We start from the raw sequence: 25,359 nt of genomic DNA on the forward strand, positions 1-25,359 counted from the left end.
GCTGGATCAATTAGTCAACCTTGCAGTAGAGATCATGATGACTCGACCAAGATCTCTTCATCGTTCGCCATCCGAGGAGGAATTCTCTCATTCCGCCTCTTCAAGCTTATCGCAATTCTCACAAGTGGTATTGATTCCGCACATCGTACTCATCAACGCCATCCAAAAACCTATATAATCCAATGTCAGAAAACGGTAGATTTGTATCCTCGGTCATCTTCAACAGATACCTATTCACCTCATTTTCAAGTGGATCTCTCAATGGCTCTTTCTTTCAAAGAAGCACTTCAACGGCTTGAGAACCGTCGCGTCAAAGCGACGCGTCCATTAATTCCACCTCAAATCCTGCAGGAAGACCTCCCTTTGTGCGTACTTTTACTTTTTAATGATGATATTCTAATTTCCAACGTACATGCAGGACTTTTCTTGCTGCGAACACCGTAATTGAGGGACGTCGGGCAACCGAAAATGTACTCAGAGGCGATGATGACCGGCTGATGGTGGTGGTTGGGTATGAACTATTGATGCGCAGTTGAGTTTTGACTGACTTGTAGTCATTAGTCCCTGCTCGGTTCACGACGCGGGTGCGGCTATCGAATACGCAAAACTGCTCAAAGCCTATGCAGACGTGGCTAAGGACGACTTGCACATTGTTATGCGCGTGTATTTTGAAAAACCTCGGACGACTGTCGGATGGAAAGGTTTGATTAACGATCCGTAAGTGTGTTTCCGTTTTTTTCACGACCAACGAATGCTAATCATGATGAAATAGCGATATGAATGGTAGTTTCCAGATCAACAAGGGTCTGCGCATTGCACGCAGTCTGCTTTTAGATATTGCCAAACTTGGTGTGCCTGCTGGCTGCGAGTTCCTCGATACAATTTCGCCTCAGTACACTGCCGATTTAGTATCATGGGGAGCTATTGGCGCCCGCACCACGGAATCTCAAGTGCACCGAGAGCTGACCTCTGCACTGTCGATGCCCACTGGATTCAAAAATTCGACCGACGGATCCGTTAGCATTGCGATAGATGCATCGCGTGCCGCTCGGAGTGGTCATGTCTTCCTTAGTGTGGGCAAAGAAGGCCTTAGCAGTATCATCGAAACCGAGGTACGGCAATTTAGCCCTTTTAAACGCCTCGGCAGCGACTAACTTTTGGTAGGGCAACCCGGACACACATGTAATCTTGCGTGGGGGCTCTAAAGGCCCTAATTATACCGCAGAATACGTCCGTGACTGTGGCGAGAAGCTTTCCAAAGCTGGTCTTCCTTGTAAAATCATGGTAATTTTAAAGTGTTATATTCAGGATATCACCATCGTTGATATGATCCAAATTCAGATTGATTGCAGTCACGGAAACAGCCAAAAACAACATCGTAGGCAGATAGAAGTTGTAGAAGATATCGTGAGCATTCCCGGACTTTTTTTATGTATTTTTGTTTACTGTTCATTCAGGCGCAACAACTGGAGAGTCAGGACACGTCGGCGTTCATCATGGGTGTTATGCTTGAATCTAATCTCGTCGAGGGGCGGCAAGATGTACCGTCGAGTGGTCCTGCTGGCCTCAAATATGGCCAGTCAGTCACCGATGCTTGTCTGTCCTGGGACATGACCGTCCCCGCCCTTGAGCGTTTGCGTGAAGGTGTTCGCGCTCGCCGAGAGTTGGTTTCTCGAAAATCCAAAGGCTTGGAGCCTCTGGCTAACGGCGTGAAGGAACTGAAGCTTAATGATGCCGGTGGCATCGACGTCGTCAACAGCCACTAATGCAGTGTGCATTATGTGTTGGTTTTACTGTTCATCATCAGCTATTTTTATTTTCAATCGCATATGTAGATATCGAAATGTACACTATTTTATTTAGAGAAATGTCTTGTCTTTCAGCAGTACTTGTTTGCAGTAAGGTCTTGCTCGGACATTTGTGCGTTGCGACCGAAGCATCTTCTGATAAACGCCCATGCCCATCTTTGGCTAATCTGTCACCTTCATGAATTTCATCGTGAATAGCCGAGTGTCACGGTTTCATAGCATAGTACTTGGTGGAGGTTGGCATATACTGCGAACAAGTTCGCACTCTTGCGCCGGGTCCGGCTTTGAGTTGCGAGTTGCGAAACGACCACGTTCCGTCCAGCCAAATTCAAACCACCTTTTGAACTCGCTGACACTACCGCACGTCGTTTTTCTTTCTGGTCTATTAGCATTACACTCCCCTCGGCATCAGGGATAATTCCAATTATTGTAACAGCGCACGCCCAGCCGGGTGGCAGAACCGAACCCAAAGCACAGACCATGCTGGTCCTTCCTCGCCTGCCGCCCATGCATTTCTTTTCTTTTCACTACAATTTTTCGCAGAATAAAGCTCTTCTTCCAGTCAGTCACTGACATCTGAGATCATGTTCAACACCGCCCAGCTCATCGATGATCGTTACTAGATTGGATTCTTTGTTCTCTGGGTCTCATCCGAAATTCTGGTCGACCACAAGTCAGGAACTCCTGTCGACATCCACATCCATCTCGCTGTCACCGAAGCCATTAAACTATTCGCTGCATTTGGTTTATACTCCGCGAGACAAAAATACTTTCGCTATGATTCGCTCGATCCCTGCCCACACAACAACGAAGATCAGCCTTTGAGCAATATTAATATCCCACTCGAGGGCAGTCACGAGTCTTTTACTCTCAGGATCCGACTCAATGAATTGGCACAAATATATCCTCGGTTAAGGCTTGACTGGCCGAGTCTTAATGGCTGGCGCTTGAGTTTGTCCATTCTTGTCATTTCCACGCTGTACGCGAGTCGGGCCTATGTGGTATGTCCGGCGCTTTTTTTTTCATCCCAGGGAAATTACGACGACTTCATATTTCTCATAGATTTCTAAAAGCAGAGAATACACCGATCCACTTGCGCCATACCTTGTAATCCCCGCGGCGAGTCTCTGTTCGCTATTTGTGCTGCGTGTGTTCTTTCGTAGAACGTATACTCCACAACTGTGGTATGCTGCTCTTCTACAGGTATGTAATTCCAGGAAACTGGTTAGATAGTAATCTTCCTGAGTACTGATAAAATTCAGTTTTGTGGGGTATTCATCGCTCGGGTGAGGCAACTACCGCCAGTAGTTGAACCACTCTCTAATTTTATTCAGAGCGGTTTCATTAGCCGCTCAAGTGACTTGCCAGATCTCTCGTTGCTTGTCTCTGCGCTCAGCATCTCGTTTTCTGACACCCTGGTTGATATTGTAAGTCATAAAATCTCACACTTGGACTGAAGTTCGATGTAGAGTCCGCTGCACACACAGGTCTACAAATCACACCATCCGTCATTTTTCGATGCCATCAACCTGCTCATCTTCACGGTCAACTGTCTTGTCCATTTATCGCTCTATATTTTCAGCGTAACCTTCCTTAACACTGGAAGTCATAGTTTGGGATCGCACGCAGATCTGATCGCACTAGCTCTGTCATGTCTATCGGAGGCCGGTCGAGACATATCGGCACTCTATGTCATATACTGTGAGTTTTTTGTGTCTCGTGCGTGTCTCGTGCTTAGGCCATCAGATTACAATGTCATTCTAGGAAGCATCATGACCGTGCTCGCCTCGACCGTCGTCCTTTTCTCGCTAACCGCAGGTTTCCTCGACGAGCCAGTTGTATTCATGGGATGTCTCCTCGCATTAACAGCAGCGGGCGTATATGTCTCCAGCATAAGACAGGCCACGGAGGAAGATGTTGGATCTGAATGCGTGACTCGAGTAGGCTAACTCCACAGATGACCTACTCTTGAGCTGATATAAAAAATCAAGCCTCCGAGTCGGTACCCGGTCGTATTTGCGGTGACATTAGTTGGATATCTGCTTCTTGTACCATTCGTAATGACACATGAGAATGCGTGGACACTACGCGCCCCGAACTCGCAGTGGGGCTTCACCTCGGAGTCTAAGCCAGACGCTTGTCATCGCCGGCCTTTACCGTCTCATTCGCATAAGAAAACACTGGCAAATTATAACCGCTTCGACAATATCCTGCTAGTAGTCTTCTTCAGCCACGCTCGTTACGGTGCCAACCTGGATTACCACCGAGAAGTATATTCTGATTATTTTCCAAATGTGAGTGCTGCGCGACCAAGTCTTTTGGACAAGTTCACATACCTGATGCTAGATTCTCTACATTGGACCTGTTTCCCGCGAGGACTCCGGCTTTGATCACTCCTATGATGTCTTTGTAGACTCGTACCACTCTGATGAGGATCTAAGTGATCCATCATATTATAAGATGGCAGGACGCGTGTGTGCTCCGAGGATTTTAATTCGTGTGCCTGGTGCTCATCAGTCACATAGATGGCTCATCATATGCTGTACACTGCTCTCCAGGAGCAAGACTGTTATGATGGCTACCTATGGGTGCCGTTTGACACACTGCTGAATATTCCGCGATTGGAAAAGTTTGACCAAGAACTCTTTTGGTACCATTCACCATGGGGCCTGCCTGTTTTTAACCCTGCACAGGATAATAACCTCAGCCTTGGCTTGCATGCTCCCCCTGTCAACGTATCCCCGGATACGTCTATCAATCTCACGGAATCCTGGAGGGGATGGGGATCCGACTGGTGGTACGTGACATTCTGATAAACTCTCATCGATATTTCTGATTATCTATTGTAGGTGGGGGTGAGTTAATTCACAAGGTATTTCCCTGCGCTTATCTGATAACATCTATAGGGATCCACATGTGGGAGTCGGAGTTTGCATGGAAGCTTTCCAGAAAGTACCCGTGCACTTGAGAGAACGCCTCGCTGCATTCACCAATGGTGAAACGCGGCTCATCGGAGGTTCTGCAGATACGATGTACATTCCAGGGCGGCATCGCAAGATATTCATGGAAGTATTAGGCTTGTTCCTTGAAACGACTTGCTTCCTTGAGATTGCTACGCCTACAGCGCTGCACTTGGTCGTGCCTCACCACGAGCCGATTCTCTTTGTGGACCATGTGAGGCTTGGCGGGCTTTTACTTTCTGTAATGTGTGTGCTGACTGGTTGTGGGATGACAGTGGTGGATATATCAGCCGCCGTTCAATGCGTCTTTTGTGAGGCAGAAGTGGGAGGAAGGATACGAGGTGGATACGTTTCATACTTTCCATTGGGGTGAGCGTGATGGAGATAATGTGTGGAGGGCCAACTACGAGAACGTTGTGGATGTCCGACGTCTGTTGAGGGAGTCGGCGGAGAGACAACAGATTGCCTTTCCTGTTAGGTGGGGTGCTTTGTTGAGGCGCAGGTTCATACTAACAGTGTCATAGGAACGAGACGCTGGCCAGATGAATGAGGCGGTACGCTCTTTGCGCCTGCTTCGACTAATCTTCCCCAGTCAGGTCATAACAGATGGAATAACAGTGGTTCCTTCTATATCATACGTTTCAACCAAGGGAAGGTCGAAACTTCTTCCGATACTCGTAACTTAAGTACTAGTAATACACAACAGAGCAAATACAGTATAAATACATCTATGTGCATCGACAGGGCGTGTCCTTACAATAATCCCTAACAATGTTATTCCAAATCAAAGACAGCATCACGACAGATGCAGACGATCGTGCAAATCCCAGGACAACTCTTGAGCATGACTCGCAGTAAAATTATTGCAGCTTGAAATGACTATTGTCCCCAGCGTAGCATCTGGCGCTGCATGATCCGTGTAGCGGACGCGTGCACTCAAGGCTTTCACCAGCGCATCACCCGAAAGCTGTTGACAGCTGTACATCTTGAGAACAGAAAGCTTGGGCAGACGCACACTCATCCCCTCCCTGTCCTGCCATCCCCATCTCCAACAGCAAAAGGCGCAAACAACGCAACCACCGAATCCGACATATCAGACCCGACGATGGAGAACTGTTTTAGGTCAAGCAGCTTATCAAAAACCCAGCGGAAGTCTTTGGTACGCATATCTGATAGATCCATGTCTAGAATCTCGAGCGGGGGGCGTGAGCGCGATAAGAGCTTGCGGATACCCATGCCAGTGTGAAGGTCGCTGTGTGGGGACTGGGAAAAGTCATGGGCCTCGTCATCGCTGTCACCCTCTTCAGGGACGTGGTATGGCTCGAGTTGGTCGTCTACGTTGATGTGACGCAGATAAAGCTCTCGTAATGCAGGGAGGTAGAGATGCGAGAGGATGCTGCGCTGATTGCAAATTTGGTCTAGGAGGAGCGTGTGTAATCGCGGAAGGGCGATGGCAGGAGGTGGCGCATCAAGAGTGCCTTCATCATTGGACAAACCGTGAAAATATAAATGCTCCAAGTTCGGGCAATGTGCAAGAAAACGAAGGAGGTCCGGCGACCGGACGGAGCATTCGAATGCCGTCTCTGAGATGTGGAGTGATGTGAATAATAGGGGGTTGACCATTTCTGCATGAGGCAGTTTGGTTGTTGCTACTTTGATGGATATGTGACGGTATGTCGTGCTTCCGCAGGAGAAAAAGATGATATCATCTCCATCATCACCTGCGACGTCCTCGAAGGGAGTCTTGAGAATAATATCGAGATGATGTAGTATGCGACGAGGCGAGGACAGGGTGAGGTCTGATAAGGATGTCTCGATAATTCTCCCATCATAAGTGATAGTGCAGCGCATCCAACGGGCGAGATTAGGGAGGAAGCAAGACATGATGGGTAGCAGTCGCTCGAAATCTGTTAATTTGAAGACTACATTGAATGGAAGAGGTGAAGAGCGAGCGATCCATAGCTCTGCCTGAGTACGGATGGAGGACATGGTACGCCTCGAGTCTAGTATGACGATCATCTGCCATATGCACGGTGACGATATAATCAAGTCTCTCCATAAACAGCAGACTTTGGATAGCGTGAGGGGGGTGTGCCAGTCACCTGTGAGGCTGCAAGTTGAAAAGATCTCTATGAGTAATTCTGGAGGTAAAGAGGAAAAAGGAGGGAAACTGTGAGTATCCTTGTTAACGGTGGATATGATCATGGTACCGTGCACAGCTTCAGAAGAGAAACCACACGAAAATATCCAGTTTACATAAGCAGAAGCTTGAAGTCGTAGTCGGTGAGGCGCGTGTAAAAACCTGCCAGTCAGATCAAATGAGGCTCAAATATCCTTGCCTGCACTTGAACGCAACGTGCACCTAAACGTGTGCAGAAATATTCGAATTGCGAGCGACACGCCTACATTGATCATTTTCTGCGATGAAAATAATGGCAAATCATGTCGTTGGATAGCGAGCTGCTCAATCTTCTGTCGACCTTCTATCGATATCGACCATATGCATCATCCATCATGATCAATGTGTCGAGTCTAGCTGAATGTTGATTCGTCGAAGTGTTTCTCATCGTAGACGCGAGGCGAATGCAGCAGACTTGATGACTAATCTCAAAACTGCACAGCGGTGGCTGAATTTGAACTCAGTACTGAACTCTAATTCTCAGAGTCGTACACAAGCCGCCAACCGTCGCGCGAAACGTTCCGCGTTACTTTCCTCAAGGTTATTCACGGTTGTCTTTCCCACTATCCAATATGCCAGGAGTAAGAGATATCAGGTATGTCATTGACTTATATCGAATCGGTCCAAGATTTAATCGTGAATATCACTTGCAGCGCCGAGGCTTTCATTGTTGCATATGCTTCCCATCTCAAGCGGTCGGGAAAGCTTGAGGTCCCTACATGGGTCGACATTGTTAAAACCGGGTCTTTCAAGGAGCTTGCGCCTTACGACCCAGACTGGTACTACGTCCGTGCAGGTGCGTTGCATTCAGTACCCTTCATCAGAGAACAAATTTAAAGAGCGATCATAATCAGCTGCTGTTGCACGGCACATCTACCTCCGCAAAGACGTCGGTATCGGTGCATTGACAAAACTTCACGGTGGTCGCAACAGACGCGGCAACCGCCCATCACACCACGCCGACTCCTCTGCCTCCGTCCAAAGAAAAGTCTGCCAGTCGCTAGAGAAGATCGGTGTTTTGGAGCAGACCGATAATGGTGGACGACGGATAAGCCAAGATGGCCAACGGGATTTGGACCGTATCGCAACTGCTGTGGTTGAGGCTGCCAAGGAGGAGGAGGATGAAGAGGAGGAAGGCGAAGAGGAGGAGGAAGAGGAGGAAGAAGAGTAAACTTATATCCACCTCCACTTGCTAATCCTGCATTGTCGCATGCTCTGCGCGTGGTCACCATGGATATTATGACGATACGGTATGATGCATGCATATCTTTAAAAATATGGCACTTCACTGCTTTCCCTACCACCTAACACTGTTCTGCTAATACTATGGTCGCTTACCATCCAGTGAGTGCTGTCATTTCACCGCTTTTTTGTACTTTGAGGTGTGGTTGGACGCTGATAACAGTTCAAATGTTACACCGAGTCCAGGTTGGATAGCAAATATCGTGTCCGGTTTCCCTGCCGAATTTAAGTGAAAACGTATCACATCAGCCCCATGATGACGATTTCGACCGTGCCGATCTTTGTGCTTGCCTGACCCCCTTTCGAAGGCCAATATGACCTCCCGTTAAAGAATGATCATCACCAAGTCCGACTTTAGCAAGATTTCCCAGTGAATTAAAATCATAATCAACACTTTCTGGATCTCTTTCGTGGGTTAAAGAGATCCAGCGCTCCAACTAGGGTACATATCAAGCACACAGATTCGCGCCGACGTTTATTGCGTGTTTCTCAGATCGTGTCTAGCCCAATTTCACGAACAATCTCATACTCCGTTCCTATTGCATCGATTATCAGACTCGTCTCGTCAACATGTCAAACATTGATTTGTTGTGGCCCAATCGTTTGCAATTTACATTTGACCTTGGCCGCCACCTGACCTTTCATCGATGCATCATTAAACGGAAAGGTCTTGTTCGTCAGGCTCAATTCTACTACATCATCTAGAAGACCAGGTGGTAGCTTTATTTTATAATACTAGTACTGTGGACGTCTACAAATGAGCTCGAGCCTTCCAGTCTATGCACCTCCCGCAGGGTATACTTAGACCGGTTCCGGTATCACCTGTAAATCGCTGCGAGATCAGCATAGTGTGTTGAAATTAGGCGGGCAGTATGCAGAACTTGCAGGAACTGCGGTTGGGAGGGAACGATTCAGTCCGAAGGAGATGTGAATACTTACTATCGGATTCCCGAGGAATAGATCAGATGGGAAGACTGGTGCACGAGACGTGGAGCACCACGATTTGCAGCCAGGATATGTTTCTACTGCTTGAGATTAAGACTAAGACTCCATGGCATAGCGTTGAAAGCAACCTGAAATTGAGGAGGTTGTGGAAATCAAATACGCACTCTCGGCACGAACAAAGAGATAACAATCATTACGAAATAACCAGATGCAAAGATGAAATAAGTGTCCATATGCTGCAGCGCGGCGATCATGCACAACAAAGAAAAGTACGAAGCGAGCCTGCAATGGAAGGGGTCGTGACTACACGTTTGGAGTATTTGGTGGGGTAGGACTACTTGCAGGAGGAGGTATAGCGGATGTTGAGGCGGCAGCAGGCTAAGCCTGCGATGATGACGCCTAGGCCTAGACTCGGCCATGCGATTAGCTTTGCTGCTGCTGTGTTAGTTGTGTATTGACATCAGCGTGTTTGTTGAGGAGATGCGCAGCAGAGAAAAAGCACAAGATGAGCCAACAACCGGACGAGTAGTGAATGCGGATGTCTTGGACGTGGTATAGTAGGATTAGTACTTGAAGCAGGCGGTATCGTGAACGACCCCTGTCCGTGTGATTGGCTTTGCTGCTGTGTTTTCTCTGGCGGCGGCGGAGCAGTAAATATAACCTGGACAGAAACCATTAGACCACAGCGATGGGAAATGCATGCAAAGAAATACATACCTCTCTATCCTTGACTGCAGCAACTTCGACAATACGAGGACCACGAGAGACAAAGGACTGTCTTGATCGTTGCTGGAGTTCGATTGCATCGTTGGTATTGTGGTGAGAGCGGCGGAAAGGCGACCAAAGGCGACCAAAGAGCGCACTCGCACTCCCCAAAGAGGGTGCGAGAGGGCGGGGACGGCGGGAAGAGGAATGGTAATGGTTACCGTACATTCTGGATGACTGAGATCAAGAGGTCAGAACAGGAACCGATTAAAAATGCTGATGACGCACATAAGCACCATATGTCACGTCATTGAAAAAGCCTGGCGGAAAGTTCATCATCCTCAGCCTGCGTGACATCCGCCTAGATAGAATATCAATGTTATGACCATTGGGAAGGTTGAGAAAAAATCACGTACGTTCATTAATGACTCTTGAGCTGCAACCTACAAGCGAGAGATTAGTGTATTTCTCACTGAAGAACCATGAGCTTTACATCAGGGAGGAGGTCTTCGAGACCAGCTTCTTTGAGGATGGCGTGAATGTCTCATGTGTACGCGTTTTTGTCCAGACAACCAGTGACTAGCAGCTTTCCATCAGCCGAAAGGGCTACATAGCGCAAATCCTTTTTGTGCCGGAGAGGTGGCCCGACTTGGAGGTTGGTGTCGAGGTTCCATAGACACGCTACTTGATCCCATGATGCACTTGCAAGGAGGCGGTCGTTGTGAGACAAGGAGATGACGGTGACAAGGTGACCCAAAGAGTCAAGGACGGCGATCTCCTGCCAGGTGGCTGTGTCGAATATCCTAATCAGACGTGAACCGGAGATAAGTTTCTTTCCGTCCGACGTCCAGGCCAAGCTCCAAACTTCATCATTGTGTTTGAGCGTTTTGAGCAGCTTGCCGGTCTTTGCATCCCATATTTTGACTGCATTTTCGTCCCATCCGGCTGTTGCGACTTTTGTTGCATCGGGCGAGTATTTCACCGCACACACCCACTTATGCCCGGTTTTGACTGTCAGGACAGTTTTGCCGCTCTCGACATCCCAGACTCTTGCCGTCCCATCCCAGGACCCGCTCAGTACTTGATTACCATCTCCACTCCAGCACAGTGCACACACAATATTGGTGTGTCCTTCCCATTTGGCGATGACCTTCCTCATCTCGATGTCCCATAACTTCACAGTTCTATCGTTGCTTCCACTTGCGACTGTCTTGCCATTTGGAGACAATGCTATGGACAACACTCCTGCGTCATTCTCATCTTGCCAGTTCTCGCCTATCTGTGCGCTGCTCTTTAGGTCCCATAGTCAGAGTGAGCCGTCCCTCGAACATGTGATGATCTGTTGTCCGCCGTTCAGATGCACAGCACCACGTACATGAGCGGTATGGCCCCGAAACGTCTGACATGGCGTGATTTCTATCGTCTTATTGGTGGAGGAAGACATGGTCTGAGCTTGGAGTCTCAACTACGGTAGATCGAAGACTATTCGCGAGAGAGGTGTGCTGGGATCTTTGAATCGGGCCGTATTATCCGGCAATGGTAATAATCCCTGATGAGTCCAGCCTATCTTCTACGACTTTAATTCTTGTCAGAAGCACGCGAATCATTTCTCGTGGGACAGCTCACTTCCAGAACCCAGTCTTCACCCAGAAGACAACTTCGGGACTGTATATGCAGCAGTTGCTGCGCTTTTGTTCAAGAATGTACGAGAGATTTGATTTTGCGGCTCGCTGGTAGGCAAGTGGTCAGCTTTAGCCTACATAAGAGTCTAGAGCATCACTCATGGGAAGCACCGTCTAGACGAACTCAGTGCTCAATCGCGAGCGATTAGAGGGCGTCTGGTTGGGAGTTTAGGAAACTGGATACTCGTTCGTTCAAGCCATATTTTATGATTTGTCCCATGCGTCATCCTCATGTTCGCTTCACAGCTTATTGCTGTATAGATCAAGCGCTCAGGTCTGCGACCGGCGCTATGTGCATCTTCCCATACATAAGACTACGTTGATGGTTATGGGAAACATCCGGCTGGGTGCTGCACTCCCTACTCACTCTGCATATTCCATCCAGTCTACCCCTGAACTCGATGTCATCAACTCTTCCAGCACGTTTGCAGGTTATCTTGTTTTCCAAGGAGATACCCGTTTACATCAAACAGCCGACAGGATGTATCATAGGTGTTACACCATCCTCCCCTCTCAAATGCACATCTCCATCAGACATCTACATCCCCAGATTTTGTATCGCACGACCTGAGTATCGACACTGTCTTTGAGAGACGTTAACGCGATCTATCGAATCTACCATCATATCAACTAGAACTTGTCTTGCGAACATGGTATCCTATGGCGCTAAGCATGACTTTGTCACGTGCTGGTGTCGAATGACTCGAATAATCGAATCTCTACAGCAAATTTCATTAACAACTGTCGAAAGGGTTCCCATACATGAGGCTCGAGGCCCGTATACTAGGTGCCTGGAGATTTGGATCTGTCAACAAACCATCTTCCCACTAACATGGGAGTCGGGGACACTGCTAGTACCTAGTTTTCGCCACGGCTTTGCAGCCGAATGGTGGCGGAGTGATAATAGCGCACACTTCTTGAATAGACCGTTTGCATCGGTACCTGCTTCCGCGAGGTGTCCTCTCGGATGCATTCCTCCCGCACGTCGACACCCACCCCAGTTGATTGCCGCTGGTGCCGGCATTTGCGGCACGGTGATCTACACACCACCGCTACATCCTTCGTGCATCCACTCAGAGCCGCTCTTGGCTGGCCATGATATCGGAATGCAGAATATCAGACCCGAGGATTCGGTGTCGCGCGTCAATCAAAAGCATGTTACAGCATGTTGCATATTTGACCATCGATTACCCAGCAACACTAAATTTATGGCACTAAGTACCTGGGTTTATAAGTACGTCACGGTCACCCATCTAGCTCTTTCTACTTATTCTATGAAATGCATAGGGCACGACTCAAGCCCTCATTCTCTTGCTACCATGTTTCAAACATCGAAAGTTATTTGTGTGTGTGTGTGTGTGGGGGGGGGGGGGGGGGGGTTAAGGAAACTTGTGAGTGGAAGAATCCGAGGGTGGCGTACTATCAATGATCACGAACAGCCTTTCGGCTGGTTCATGTCGTTGTCCAACGGTATTTTGCAGATTAGGCTATATGGTGATTGATTCTCACCGGGTCAGCGTTATCTAGGACGCGATTTCCCCTCACCTCGAGTCTGCCCTGATCCCCCCCTTTCAAGATATCCCTTGACTACACCTGCGTCTCTTCTTACCACCCTCCTCGTTTCTTGAGTATGCACTTCGTTCGCTTCTTTACGTATATTACTTCTTGTCTCTCTGTTGTGCGTGCGTTCAGTGTGACTGTTGGGACTCCCACTCAATGTGATCCTCTCACCATTTCATGGACTGGTAAGTGCATATCTGGTACATCTTATACACTCCTGCTGAATTTTATCGGGGTTGTCAGGTGGGCAAGCACCATTTGAGATAATCATAACTCCCGTTCGTCTGCGCTATCGTCTCAAGCGCATCGATCTCGCATTAATCTTTGTGCTGTCTAGTCTTTGGAAATGTATCAGAATTATTCTGTACCATCATCAGCCTTCAGCAATGGCAAAGGCTCTTATTCAATATCGCCATTATTGTTGTCTGCGGGAAAAACATTTCTACTCACTATGTCTGACGCCACCGGATTCGGTTCGGGTGGGACGACAAACAACTTAACTGTTGGAAATCCGGTTACAAATAACAACTGCTACATTCCAGATTCTGCACCTCCTTTTGAGTTTGCGTTTTCGTCGTTATCCCCGCTGACGCAATGCAGGTATTACGGTTTGGTTCGCCTACTTTTGTGGCACTGACCTACCACTACTGCAGTCTATCGACCATTTTGACCATTAATGGTAGTCCAGTCCTGCCCATTACTATTGTGGTCAGATCATCACCAATTCTATCAAAACAATCTACTTATCTCGCCACAGCAACTTATTCCTGCCGGACAATCAGCCGTATTCTATTCGAATAACGACACTTTTACCTTCGTCGTAGACGTTAACGCAGGGACGGACCTCCTGTATTTCGTCACCGACTCCGAGGGCATACAAGGTGGTGTCTCTGGGTCCGAGCAGGTCTCAGGGTCGAGTAATTCCTCGTGCCTAAGCGGCAACTCGCCGTCATCCACTACAGGCATATCGGCCACAGCCACAGCTTCATCGACATCTAGTTCAAGCAGTTCATCAAATAGCTCATCAAGCAGTAATGTTACTCTTATCGCAGGCGCAGCGGGCGGCGGTGGGGCAGTCCTTATTGCATTGATCATCCTTGGCATGTGCTTGTGGCGTAAACGGAGAGCGTCTCACTTTCCGGACGTTCAGTCTTCCACAATAAGCCATCCACGTCGACTACAGCATACAGATCCAAAACACGAAGTCAGCCGTTATAGTGACTTGACCAATTCGTCCGCCGGCAACTTCGCAGTTGGTGCCCCTCCTTCATCATTAAACCAGACACAACATTCGCGCCAGAGCTCCAACGCAGACTTTCCTGTCTACGGGGATGCTCGAATTTCGACCATGTCATCCGCTCACAACCGAATGGCTGCATTGTCTCAACCAATGTCACCAAATCCCCCGTTACAATCCCCCGTTGCACCCATTCGACCTGACAGCCAATCACCCCCTCTTAATACCTCTACCAGAAACTTCGCAGTCAGCGACCGTCCCACACTGCATTCACGCCAGAGCTCAAACGCAGACTTCGCGATGTATGGAGACGCTCGAAGTTCGGCTACTATGTCATCTGTTGACAGGCGAATGGCTACCGTCGCTGAAACGCCATTACCATTACCATGGGAGACAGATCCTGTTAGCTACCTTGGCCCACCCCTTCAATCCAGATCCCAACCAAGCCCTATTGATGCGTCTGCTGCCGACTTGGCGGCTAAGGACCTTCCCAGACCCTTCAGTCAGGCACAAAATTCCCGTCAGAGCCCTGACACAGATAGCTCTGCGGTGCATGGAGCATCTGGAAGTCAATCCGTGGCGTCGGCTAGCGCACAAACAGCCGCAACGGCGGCCAGTCATACAGACTACCAACCTCCTACCCGAATTATTGTGCATGTCGACGCTGATGACGTTGTGCCAGACGACAATGGTATAATTGAACTTCCGCCGCAGTATTCAGAACATCGGGGAGTCTATGCCTTGTAATCCGAGTCTGCGTCATGACCTACGTTCCAACAATCTTGACTCTTCGGACATGGGTATGCCTGTAGCGCGTTCGTTTTATTTCGTTAGTGTCCTTTCTTCAATAATGAAGCACAAGGGCGTCGTTACTCCTTTGCTTATCCTCGGTTGATCCTAATTGATCCTTTCAGAATGTCATTTTAGAATTGCAAAGCGGCACTCATCCGGACCTGAAAGCTGCAACTTGCGAGCGGGAGATCAGCGTAGTTTTGACTGAAGAATCATGGATTTTACATCAAATAAAGGTTGGAGGGTGGCGTGAATGTCCCATGTGTACGCGTTTTCGTTTTCACAAACAGTGACTAGCAGCTTTCCATCAGCGGAAAGTGCTGCGCAGCGTACATCACCTTCATGTTGGATGCGTGGTCCGACTGGGAGGTTGGTGTCCAGATTCCATAGACGAGCTGTGTGATCAACAAATGCACTTGCAAGGAGGCGGTTGTTGCGAGACAAGGAGATGGTGTTGATGAGGTCGTCATGATCCTTCAGGATGGCGATCTGCTCCCAAGCGGCCGCTGTGTCGGATATACTAATCTGGAATGAACCGGAGATGAGTTTCTTTCCATCAGACGTCCAGGCTAAGCTCCACCCTTGATAAAAAGGTGTGGACATAGGAATTTAATATTGAGGTCCATCAAGCACTTCGAAGCACTCACGTAACTCGCGTACGTTTGTCTCACAAATCCAGTACTTGCTGTATTAATTACATACACATACACATTGTAAGTTTTTTCGTTCTTTCTCCTTCCTCTTCTTCCGCAGCACCGTGCTCTGTTCGCAGGAGGCAATTCCATATACTTATGAATCAATTGCCCAGTCCGAAAAGTTCGGTCCACCACGCCGATCGAAAACGCATGCCAACCTTGAGTGAAGCACCGTACTGCAGTTTACGCAATGCATTTTTCTGCATCACATTTAAACCAGCACCTCCTAGTTCGATCATCCGTAGGCTCGGAAGAGGAATAGTCGACATAACGTGCGAATATGTGCGCGGGCTACATTCGCCCCTCACAGAAACATCCATTGCGATGTCTCCACTCTGAAGGATGCTCGTGACCTTCTTATTGAACTGGATGATAGGCTTGGTACCGTTAGCAGTAAGGTATGCCACCATGTAGTCGGTGAGCACTTGAGAACCACCTCTGGGTATGGTAATGGTATGTGTGAGACTGTGCATGAGTTCTAAGACAGAAGTGCGCTTACTTGAAACACTTCCATTCTACGTCTTCAAGGGTCTGCGACTCCACCAGCGCCACAAGAACCGCTTCAGTTAAACCGCGGTCATACGAGCCTGTGCTGTCATTGAATGTTTCGCACCAATTGATAACGTTGGTGGAAAGATGCGTGCGCGGAATTTGGAGGCTGGCGCTGGGAGTGTACTTGAATGACATGAATGAGCGAAGCGAGTATGCATCGTGCTTCATTAAGTTGCGCCAGCCCGAATGGACATTTTGCTCCAAGTCTTTAATGAGGTCCTTAGCGAACGGCCGAATGACGTCCTAGACAATATTCTCAACTCCCGCGGCGAACTGAGAATTCACACCCATTTCTCGGGCACGAAAGTCACACGATGTCCGAGAGACTTGATAACGTTGATCGTTGAAGTAGAGGAAATGCCCTTGTCTCTTTGACGTAAAATGATAATCGATAAGTTGGGAGCTTAGAGATACCTTCGATAAACCCTTGTTGAGCTTCGAGTAGTTGATCAACTCGCCCAAGCGCCTCATAATTCCAATCTTGTAATTGCCCTGAGCGTCCTTCTATGACAGGGGGGACCTCATGACGCCAACATCCTAGTTAGCATGAAAGCCAAGAGTTTACATGGTCAGCATCTTTGGGGCGCAGCAACATGGAATGAGCGACATACGTAGTAGTCGTATTTACCACCATTCGGGAAGTTGTAGGTGAGGAGGCGTCCGCCGGTGCGGTCCGACGCCTCCAAGATCTCGTAGTCGATGTTCAGCGAATCTAGGATAAGGGCGGTGTATAGACCACCAACTCCTGCACCTAGAATTCCAACTGTATCCAGCGGGCCATAACCACGCTCAGGGAGCGCAGGTATCTGCGAGGTCTCTTCACGAGGAGTCGCGGTGAGTGGATGAATGCTTTTGCGGAGAGCATCATCATAATCTTCGATGATTTTTCGACCCAAATAGCCAAACACGTCTCCTTGGAAATCCATGGTAAGCGCACCTGGGATTGGAGATTGAATATGTTGAATATATCTCGTCTAGTAAGAACAGACCAAAAACCACACTATATATATTGTGCACATCGTTGATCTTCTACGTAAGTGTGAGGGTAGAAACCGAGTGAGATTGAGACGACTGGAGTTCATTATGAGGGCTGCTCGATTCATTTAGTTCGCGTTCAACGACTTAAGACATGTTAGGAAAACCTACTAACCACACAACCCCTCGAACCGAAAAGCTGACACTAGTGCTGTACTTTCCGTGCTGCGATTGGCAGACATTCCCCGCAAACGAGATTTAGACGAATGTTTTGCAAACTTCTTTTGCAATGGAAGCACTATCCAGTTAGTGCCGAGAAGTTGAGTAATGATCCTGCACCACGAGCGAAAATCGAGGATGCTTGTAAAACCATTTGCAATGGGAGTCGCTAGGCTGAAAGGGGTAGTAGGCAAGCGTCGTAACGCTGTCGAAGAACATTCCTGGCAAACGAGCATGGAAATGCTAGGGTGTAGTATATAATTAATAGTAATATTCCAGTGGTAGTTCTTGTTGCGTATCCTTGGCTGATCCTGATTGATCCTTTTAATATTGGGACGAGCCGAGAAAAATATCCGCTACATAAGTAAGTAGCGTACCAGCAGCCCTTCAAGTTATAATACATACTAGCAGCGTTCAATTATACCTTGTCAGGCATAGTAGTATTCCTAAACATTTTTAGGTTGAGTCTGCCTAAGTAATTTGCGAGAGGATGGCCGTAAGGTCAAGTCGAATTGACAATGTCATTTTAGAATTGCAAAGCGGCACTCATCGGAGAAATAGCGCTTTGGTTGTATTTGGTCAGCGGATGCCGGGTACGCACCCGCCGATCATGTAGGGAGTCTGACCACACCCTAGCACTTCCATGCTCGCTTGCCAGGAATGCTCTTCGACGGCGTTACGACGAGCGTTTTCCTACTCCCCCTTTCAGCCTAGCGACTCCCATTGCAAATGGTTTTACAAGCATTCCTCGGTTTTCGCTCGCGGGGCAGGATCATTACTCAACTTCTCGGCACTGACTGCATAGTGCTTCCATTGCAAAAGAAATTTGCAAAACGTTCGTCTAAATCTCGTCTGCGGGGAATGTCTGCTAATCGCAGCAACGGAAAGTAAAGCACTACTAGTGTCAGCCTTTCGGTTCGAGGGGTTGTATGGTTAGTAGGTTTTCCTAGCATGTCTCAAGTCGAAACCTGTCTTGAACCCAGCGCGGCCCGCGCACTCATAATTCGGCTCCACCCCGCTCGTTGACTCTGGCAATATACTCGAGCTGAAGCCTTGCAAGGAGCAAATTTGTTGACAGTTACGTAATTAGTGGGAGCAGCTATTATTGTTGCGGTGTGCTCGAGGTCACGACCTGCCGATCAAGCCACGAGTTGGTGCTCCACTCTCGCGCTGCCGAAGGAGTTATTAATCGTTCTTTGTCAGGTTTTTTATGGATTTCTCGGCAGTGACTACTATGCCCAGCACTTCCATGTTCGCATCAAGTGAACACGAACTGAATGAATTGAGCAGCCCTCATAATGAACGTCGTCTCAACCTTACTCGGTTCCTACATGGACCTCATTCTACGCACATGCTCTTGCCTCAATACGCTGGTATGTCAGGGTATGTCACGGCCAAACAAGTTGGTTGAAAGGGTAATATGACTCGACTGCATCAGGCTAAGTGAATTTCAGTGATGAAGCGAAGATGTCGAACAGAATCTAGGGTCTTTTCATTGTGAATGACGTGAGGTGTCCGGACTTTTTTCGCTCAGGGTTTGGAGTCATTCGAAGGAACCGAGAAAGGTCCAAATGCCAATAACAGGGTCACCAGACTCACCAGACTTGGTCACCACACACACTGGATTTGCCACGATTTCAGGCGATGTCAATATATATTCACGCAGGTAGTACAGCCAATTGTCAATTTCACTGGTCTTCAACTTTCAGCACTCCAACTTTTGACACTCCAATTCAATCATGTTCAACATCTACGCTTTAGCTGTATCGCTCATTGGAGGCGTTATGATTACATTTCTTGCCAATGTCGCCTCGATTAAATCTCGAAGTGTACCGAAGACGCTCCGTAATACATTATCCTACTTCATTGTCCGTATCAGACGTCTTTGGTCATATGTTATGAACTGAAGATCAACTATCAGGGCTTCATTCGAGCTGCATCTGGTGGCGAACAAGACGACCAACAGGGCAATCCTTTGACAAGGTACGGACGCGCGCACCCCTTTGAGGCCGTAGTCTGAATTTTTATATATTTCAGAGCACAAGTCACCGCAGCATTTCCACAAGGAACATGGCAGCGTGATGCCTACGAAGACTATAAGGCAGTTCTCCTCAATGAAGAACTAATTTTCCCCTGCGTCTATGCCACAAAGGGCTTTAAATCAGATGGCCAACGCTATTTGTTCATCGACTCAGATGACTTATCGGACCCACGTCATATCCGCACTCTTGCCAAGGGACTTTCTGCATACATCCCTCAAGCTCACCGGCTTGGCCCGAACAACTCCCTCGTTCTTCTTGCCAAGAAAAATGACAATAACTCACGAACAGTACAGGAATACAATACTCTATTCTGGGAACTCCTAAACGGTCTCGCCAAGCTGGACGAGAAGGCCTGGCCTTCAACTGTACCCCGTGACATTGACACGGAAAGATGGTGCTTCTGCTTTGGCGGAGAACAATACTTTACTGCCATCCAAACTCCTGCTCACCAGGTCAGGCGCACGCGTTATGCGCCGGGCCTGACTATAGCCTTCCAGCCAAAATGGGTTTTTGACATTCTCTTCAGCACTGATGCAAAGCGCGCGGGTGCGCTTGCAAAAGTTCGTGCCCTCCTCGCCAAGTACGATTCAATCCCTGTCAGCCCCGAGCTGAAGAACTTCGGCGAGGAAGGATCGCGGGAGTTCAAGCAGTACTTCTTGCTAGATGAAAATGTTCCGGCGCCATGTCCATATGACAAACTCAGTGACTCCGAGATCATTGCCGCATAAAAGTGAGCTGATGGCTCCCAGTCAAGTTGCCTCCAATTAACCCATCTCCACAGCGAACTACGACACCTTCCTAATGCGGAGTCGCAAAGATAATGCAGTGCTTTGTTGAAATTGATTAAATAGTTGGTTGAACCTGTAACATACCAGGTGTTGGGCATTCTCTCTTCAAATATTGTAACACTACTTCCTCCTCAGTACCCAGAATTTAGTTTGCGTTTCCGAGTTGAAGATCTATGATGCCATTAGAAAGGGGGATAAGGATCATGCTAATCGGAAATTGAAAGCCAGCGAGAGCCACCGCAACCTATGTCATTCGCATCGGAGTTGGAGCCAGAAGGTTCTTCTATAGCCTAGACTCTATAGAACTGTATATTGGATTTGATACACATGCATGTGACGTCCTTCGTCGCGGGCTAGGCGACTTCGCAATTCAACCACAAGATCCGAGGTCCACCGAACTCCAGACTATTCCGTCGTCCCAGATCCCGTCTGTCCCAAAGCGTACGAGATATCATTGCATCACCGACATCGCCCACACATGTTCGTGCCTGGTCCAGGGACTATTCTTCCCAGCCCTTACATCCCAGACTAGCTTCCCATCTCATCGTACCATCCGCTCCCCTCTAGCGTACCGACGGCAGCATCCCTAGTGTCATGGTCCCCTGTCAATCTTGCGCCCCATCTTGACGTCCCACAACGTCCCATTTTCACTTCCACTCGCAACCCCCTTCCTCTCACCAGTGATCGTCCACCTGTGTGCCACTCTTTGAGTCACATAGTCTGGGGCACGTCTAAAACGGCTGGCGGGAACGGCGGACTGATGGAGCACGTCTCACATCAGGGCATTCGTGACTCCATAGATGCGACAGGGCACAGGGGCCCCTTAGACTAGAAAGTACTGTCCTACATAGAGTTGCTTTCAATGGACATAAATGGATACAAAAAAAAAGCTTGGACACAAATCATTAAATAACAGCAATAGAAAACATATGCGAAGGAGTACATATCTTTTTGTCTTGTCCTTGTGATAACCTCAGCAATACGAGGACCGCCGCGACGAGACGTTGCTGGAGTTCAGCTGCTCTATTGGTATTAGAGTGTGGCGGCAGAGCGAAGAAAAAGTACAGAGGAACGCATGTTGGTTCGCAGACGAGGAAGTACGGCAAGGATCATTTCATAGCTAAGGAACAAAAGACTCTCGAGAGTACAAGTGAAAACTGACTCGAAAGACTGACATCATCGGAAAGCTACCATCATCCACGCAGGTCGCGGACTTTCATCCTCTTGATTGATTCTAAAATGTTCCTCTTGCAATGGTTGTCATTGTTGAGTTCAATACATTGCACAAGTCTCATGACGAGGAAACAGGATTGACGTGCATAGTTGCGAAATGATATGAAAAAGATATAAGAGTACAGAAGAACCAGAAGCAAATGTGAAATAATTGTATACCTGTATGAATGACTATCGGCATGTGGGGGAGATGCACAACAAAGAGATAGCACGGAGCGAGCTCGCAGTAGAAGAGGTCGTGACTGCACGGTCGCTCCACCTGAAGCGGCAGTACTAGGAGCAGGAGCAGGAAGCATCGTGGATGTCAAGAGTGCAGCAGGCTGAGTCTGAGATGATAACGCCTGGCCCTGGGCTTGACCTTCCGACTGACCTTGCTGCTGCTGTTGTGTTGGATGTGCATTTCCATTGGCGGGTCGAGGAGATGCGCAGCAGAGCAAAAGCACAAGATCAGCCAATAATCGGACGGGTAGTGAATGTGGATGTCTTGGACGTGGTGTAGTAGGATTAGAGCCTGAAGCAGGCTGTGTCGTGGACGATCCTTGACTGTGTGATTGGCTTTGCTGCTGCGTTTTTTGTGGCGGTGGCGGAGCAGTAAATATAACCTGGACAGATCTCATTAAACCAAAGCAATGGGAAATGCAAGCGAAGAAATACATACCTCTCTGTCCTTTACTGCGGCAACTTCGATGATAGGAGGACCACGAGAGAAGGATCGCCTTGGGCGCCGCTGGAGTTCGGTTCCGTCATCAGTATCGCGGTGAGAATGATGGAAGAGGTACGAAAAGCGTTCGAGGAGGGGTGGCCGAGTACTACGAGGGTTGTGTGCGGGAGAACAATGATGAGCACCGCGTGCTGCGGAGGACTGAGAGTACATAGGTCAGAACAAGAACTGGTCAGAAAAAGCAGATCACTGACCTGGGCGCCATTTTGCACGCCATCAAAAAGGCTGACGCCGGTATTCGACGAGCCTGGATAGGCGGAGGTCGTGCGGCGTTGCTCTAGAGTGATGATCTCAAAATGGTTGAAAAGATCGAGAAACACGCCACGTACGTTTATCAACGACTTTTGCGCTGGAACCTGCGAGTGGAAGGCTAGCATAGTCTTTACCAAAGAACCACGGAATATACATTAGATAAAGGTTGGAGGAGGTCTTCAAGGCCAGCTTTTTTGAGGGTGGCGTGAATGTTCCATGTATACGCGTTATTGTTTTGGCAACCAGTGACTAACACCTTTCCATCAGCGGAAAGGGCTGCGCAGCACACGAAACTTTCGTGCTGGAGAGGTGGTCTGACTGGGAGGTTGGTGTCGAGGTTCCATAGACGCGCTGTTTTATCATCGGATGCACTTGCAAGGAGGCGGCCATTCCGAGATAAGGCGATGGCGTTGATCCATTTTGTATGACCCTCCAGGACAGCGATCTCCTCCCAAGTGGCAGTGTCGAATATCCTAATCGGGCCATATGAGCCGGAGATAAGTTTCTTTCCGTCTGACGTCCATGCCAAGCTCCAAACTGCATTGTGTTCGAGCGTCTTCAACAGTTCGCCTGTCTTTGCATTCCAAATTTTTACTGCATCATCGTCCCATCCGCCGGTCGCAATTTTCGTTGCATCGGGTGAGTATATCACCGCCTTCACCCAGGTTGCCCGGTTTCGATTATCAGGACAGTTTTGCCGCTCTCGACATCCCAGACTCTTGTCCCATTCCAGGATCCGCTCACTACTTGATTACCATCTTTACTCCAGCGCAATGCATCCACAACATCGGTGTGTCCTGTCCATTTGGCGATAACCTTCCTTGTCTCGATGTCCCATAACCTCACTTTCCCGTCATCGCATCCACTTGCAACTGTCTTGCCATTTGGAGATAATACCATGGTCCGCACTCCTGCGTAATCTTCATCTCGCCATTCCTCTTCTATCTGCGTGCCGCTCTCTAGGTCCCATAGTCGGAATGAGCCGTCCGTCGAACATGTGATGATGCGCCGTCCCCCAGGCAGGTGCACGACAGTGATAACACTGTTTACCCAGTCGGTATGACCTCGCATCGTACGGCATGGCATTATTGCTGGCGTCTTCCTGGTCTTGGAAGACATGGTCAACGCTGAGGTTCTAAATACCGCAGATCGGGGAATGTGTATACAAGAGAAGTCTTGCAGAATTTTGGAATCAGACTAAGCCATCATCGATATCCTCCAACGGCGAGTATTTCTGGTGGATCCAGGGGCCTATCTTCTTTCACTTCAACGCTTGCCAGAAGCATGTAAGCCATTGCTCGTGAGACAATTCACTTACAGGAATCCAGTCCTCGCCTAGTAGACAGCTTCGGGACTGTATATGCAGCAGTTGCTACGCCGTTGTTCGAGAATGCACAAGAGATTCTTGCGGGTCACTGGTAAGCAAGTGGCCAGCCTTGACATACAGAGGAGCCTAGAGTATCACTCACGGGAAGCACCGTCCAGGCGAAGTCAGTGCTCAATCACTAGCGATCAGAGGGTATCTAGTTGGGAGCTGAGGAAGCTAGATACTCGTTCGTTCAAGCCGTACTTTAAGGTGCGTCCCATGCGTCATCCTCGTATTCGCTTCATAGCTTATTGCTGTGTAGATCAAGCGCTCAGATCTGCGACCGGTGCTACTCATTATTCCTATACGTTGGCGGTTACGGTAGACATTTGACAGCGTGCCCACTCCCTCTTCACTCCGCACGTCTCTAACCTAGAGTATCACTCACGGAAAGCACTGTTCAGACAAACCTGGTGCTCAACCACCAGCGATCAGATGGCGTCTGGTTAGGAGTTGAGGAAGCTGGACACTTGTTCGTCCAAGCCGTCTTTTAAGGTGCACGTCATGCATCATTCTCATGTTCTCTTCACAGCTTATTGCTGTGTGTAGATCAAGCGCTCAGATCTGCGACCGGTACTACTTATTAGTATGTGCACATTGCTATACGTCAGGGCTATGGCTATGGCAAACATTTGACAGCGTGTCCACTCCCTTTTCACTCCGCATTTTTCTTCCGACCTATGTTCGAACTCGATGCCGTCAACATTTCAGGATGTATGCAGGCTGCGCAGCATGCAGGATAGAGTCGACATTTACCAAGTCGTGGCGAGTGTCAATACTTCGCAAATGCATTTCTTCACGACCTCAGGTCGTTTCGTGCAAACGTTGACAGCCCGCTTTATCACAGTCCTGTCTAGCCGCTTCCTTTTTTACCTATCAGCCCTCCCACACTCCGTAAATTCTGACCTTCGATATAACCCAATGGATATGCTATTCTTACTTTTTTTTTTGGCAGTGATCATGCAGACCCGGTGCGGCTTCAGTGTGAAGCTGATATGCGGAATCATTTGATAAGGTCTACGAGTGTTTATTTTGTTCGTTGTATGTGCATTGTCTCATGGTTACATATAGAAGAGTGCAACTATGACGTTGCTGCAACGCATTGGAAACACAGATGCATCACCGTGCTCCAAGGGTGATGTTACAGTAATATACGAAAGTTGAACGAAAGTACGTCATTGGAAGTATGGATCATCCCGAGTCGTAAGTATCAGTTCGGTGGTGGACTCCCCCGACTCATAACTGGCTGGCTATCTCGACGGCTGCTAAAGGAACTCGAGAACCAAGCTCAAACACATGGATTGGGTACCCGTGTCTCATGTGCAGGGCACTTAGCAGCATCCAATGAGCGATTATGCAAATAGTATTAGTTTGTGAGATCTGATGCGAGATGGATGGTTAATGGA

The 25,359-nt window shown here is 48.4% G+C and overlaps 9 protein-coding genes across 9 annotated transcripts; 5 read left to right on the forward strand and 4 right to left on the reverse strand.

Annotated features, from left to right (window-relative positions):
* Positions 1-25: 25 nt before the first annotated feature.
* On the forward strand, positions 26-1,885 carry DFJ58DRAFT_810296 (uncharacterized protein). The gene is made up of 7 exons (XM_041391402.1): positions 26-365; positions 419-511; positions 562-717; positions 773-1,112; positions 1,165-1,284; positions 1,342-1,407; positions 1,458-1,885. The coding sequence occupies exons 1-7, from the start codon at positions 262-264 to the stop codon at positions 1,764-1,766; spliced, it is 1,188 nt and encodes a 395-aa protein (XP_041239149.1). The 5' UTR covers positions 26-261; the 3' UTR covers positions 1,767-1,885.
* Positions 1,886-3,868: 1,983 nt separating this feature from the next.
* Positions 3,869-5,292, forward strand: DFJ58DRAFT_667027 (uncharacterized protein; the record flags this gene model as incomplete). The annotated part of the gene is made up of 5 exons (XM_041382595.1): positions 3,869-4,102; positions 4,155-4,280; positions 4,334-4,605; positions 4,715-4,982; positions 5,044-5,292. 5 exons carry the CDS (start codon positions 3,869-3,871, stop codon positions 5,290-5,292), a joined length of 1,149 nt encoding a protein of 382 aa, XP_041239150.1.
* Positions 5,293-5,564: 272 nt separating this feature from the next.
* On the reverse strand, positions 5,565-6,973 carry DFJ58DRAFT_718341 (uncharacterized protein; the record flags this gene model as incomplete). Its single annotated transcript, XM_041384462.1, has 4 exons — positions 5,565-5,801; positions 5,822-6,417; positions 6,439-6,667; positions 6,695-6,973. 4 exons carry the CDS (start codon positions 6,971-6,973, stop codon positions 5,565-5,567), a joined length of 1,341 nt encoding a protein of 446 aa, XP_041239151.1.
* A 455-nt stretch (positions 6,974-7,428) lies between these two features.
* On the forward strand, positions 7,429-8,394 carry DFJ58DRAFT_916696 (ribosomal protein S19e). The gene is made up of 3 exons (XM_041395491.1): positions 7,429-7,542; positions 7,601-7,743; positions 7,802-8,394. Exons 1-3 carry the CDS (start codon positions 7,520-7,522, stop codon positions 8,116-8,118), a joined length of 483 nt encoding a protein of 160 aa, XP_041239152.1. The 5' UTR covers positions 7,429-7,519; the 3' UTR covers positions 8,119-8,394.
* A 1,136-nt stretch (positions 8,395-9,530) lies between these two features.
* Positions 9,531-10,306, reverse strand: DFJ58DRAFT_90501 (uncharacterized protein). Its single transcript, XM_041394933.1, has 4 exons — positions 10,256-10,306; positions 10,128-10,200; positions 9,852-10,076; positions 9,531-9,795 (listed from the first exon to the last, which is right to left on the reverse strand). Exons 2-4 carry the CDS (start codon positions 10,194-10,196, stop codon positions 9,595-9,597), a joined length of 495 nt encoding a protein of 164 aa, XP_041239153.1. The 5' UTR covers positions 10,197-10,200; positions 10,256-10,306; the 3' UTR covers positions 9,531-9,594.
* Positions 10,307-12,906: 2,600 nt separating this feature from the next.
* DFJ58DRAFT_858117 (uncharacterized protein) lies at positions 12,907-15,209 on the forward strand. The gene is made up of 5 exons (XM_041393959.1): positions 12,907-13,266; positions 13,325-13,359; positions 13,419-13,681; positions 13,735-13,789; positions 13,839-15,209. The coding sequence occupies exons 1-5, from the start codon at positions 13,152-13,154 to the stop codon at positions 15,063-15,065; spliced, it is 1,695 nt and encodes a 564-aa protein (XP_041239154.1). The 5' UTR covers positions 12,907-13,151; the 3' UTR covers positions 15,066-15,209.
* Positions 15,210-15,906: 697 nt separating this feature from the next.
* DFJ58DRAFT_732818 (uncharacterized protein) lies at positions 15,907-17,283 on the reverse strand (the record flags this gene model as incomplete). The annotated part of the gene is made up of 4 exons (XM_041386215.1): positions 15,907-16,243; positions 16,305-16,600; positions 16,671-16,894; positions 16,986-17,283. 4 exons carry the CDS (start codon positions 17,281-17,283, stop codon positions 15,907-15,909), a joined length of 1,155 nt encoding a protein of 384 aa, XP_041239155.1.
* Positions 17,284-19,290: 2,007 nt separating this feature from the next.
* Positions 19,291-20,321, forward strand: DFJ58DRAFT_907864 (YqcI/YcgG family-domain-containing protein; the record flags this gene model as incomplete). Its single annotated transcript, XM_041395076.1, has 2 exons — positions 19,291-19,396; positions 19,591-20,321. The coding sequence occupies 2 exons, from the start codon at positions 19,291-19,293 to the stop codon at positions 20,319-20,321; spliced, it is 837 nt and encodes a 278-aa protein (XP_041239156.1).
* A 1,253-nt stretch (positions 20,322-21,574) lies between these two features.
* Positions 21,575-23,706, reverse strand: DFJ58DRAFT_748700 (WD40-repeat-containing domain protein; the record flags this gene model as incomplete). Its single annotated transcript, XM_041387608.1, has 6 exons — positions 21,575-22,216; positions 22,273-22,476; positions 22,530-22,612; positions 22,665-22,836; positions 22,877-23,289; positions 23,343-23,706. 6 exons carry the CDS (start codon positions 23,704-23,706, stop codon positions 21,575-21,577), a joined length of 1,878 nt encoding a protein of 625 aa, XP_041239157.1.
* Between the last annotated feature and the right edge of the window lie 1,653 nt (positions 23,707-25,359).

This window comes from Suillus subalutaceus (assembly GCF_016647625.1).
Source record: "Suillus subalutaceus strain FC151 chromosome Unknown DFJ58scaffold_133, whole genome shotgun sequence".
Classification (NCBI taxonomy): domain Eukaryota; kingdom Fungi; phylum Basidiomycota; class Agaricomycetes; order Boletales; family Suillaceae; genus Suillus; species Suillus subalutaceus.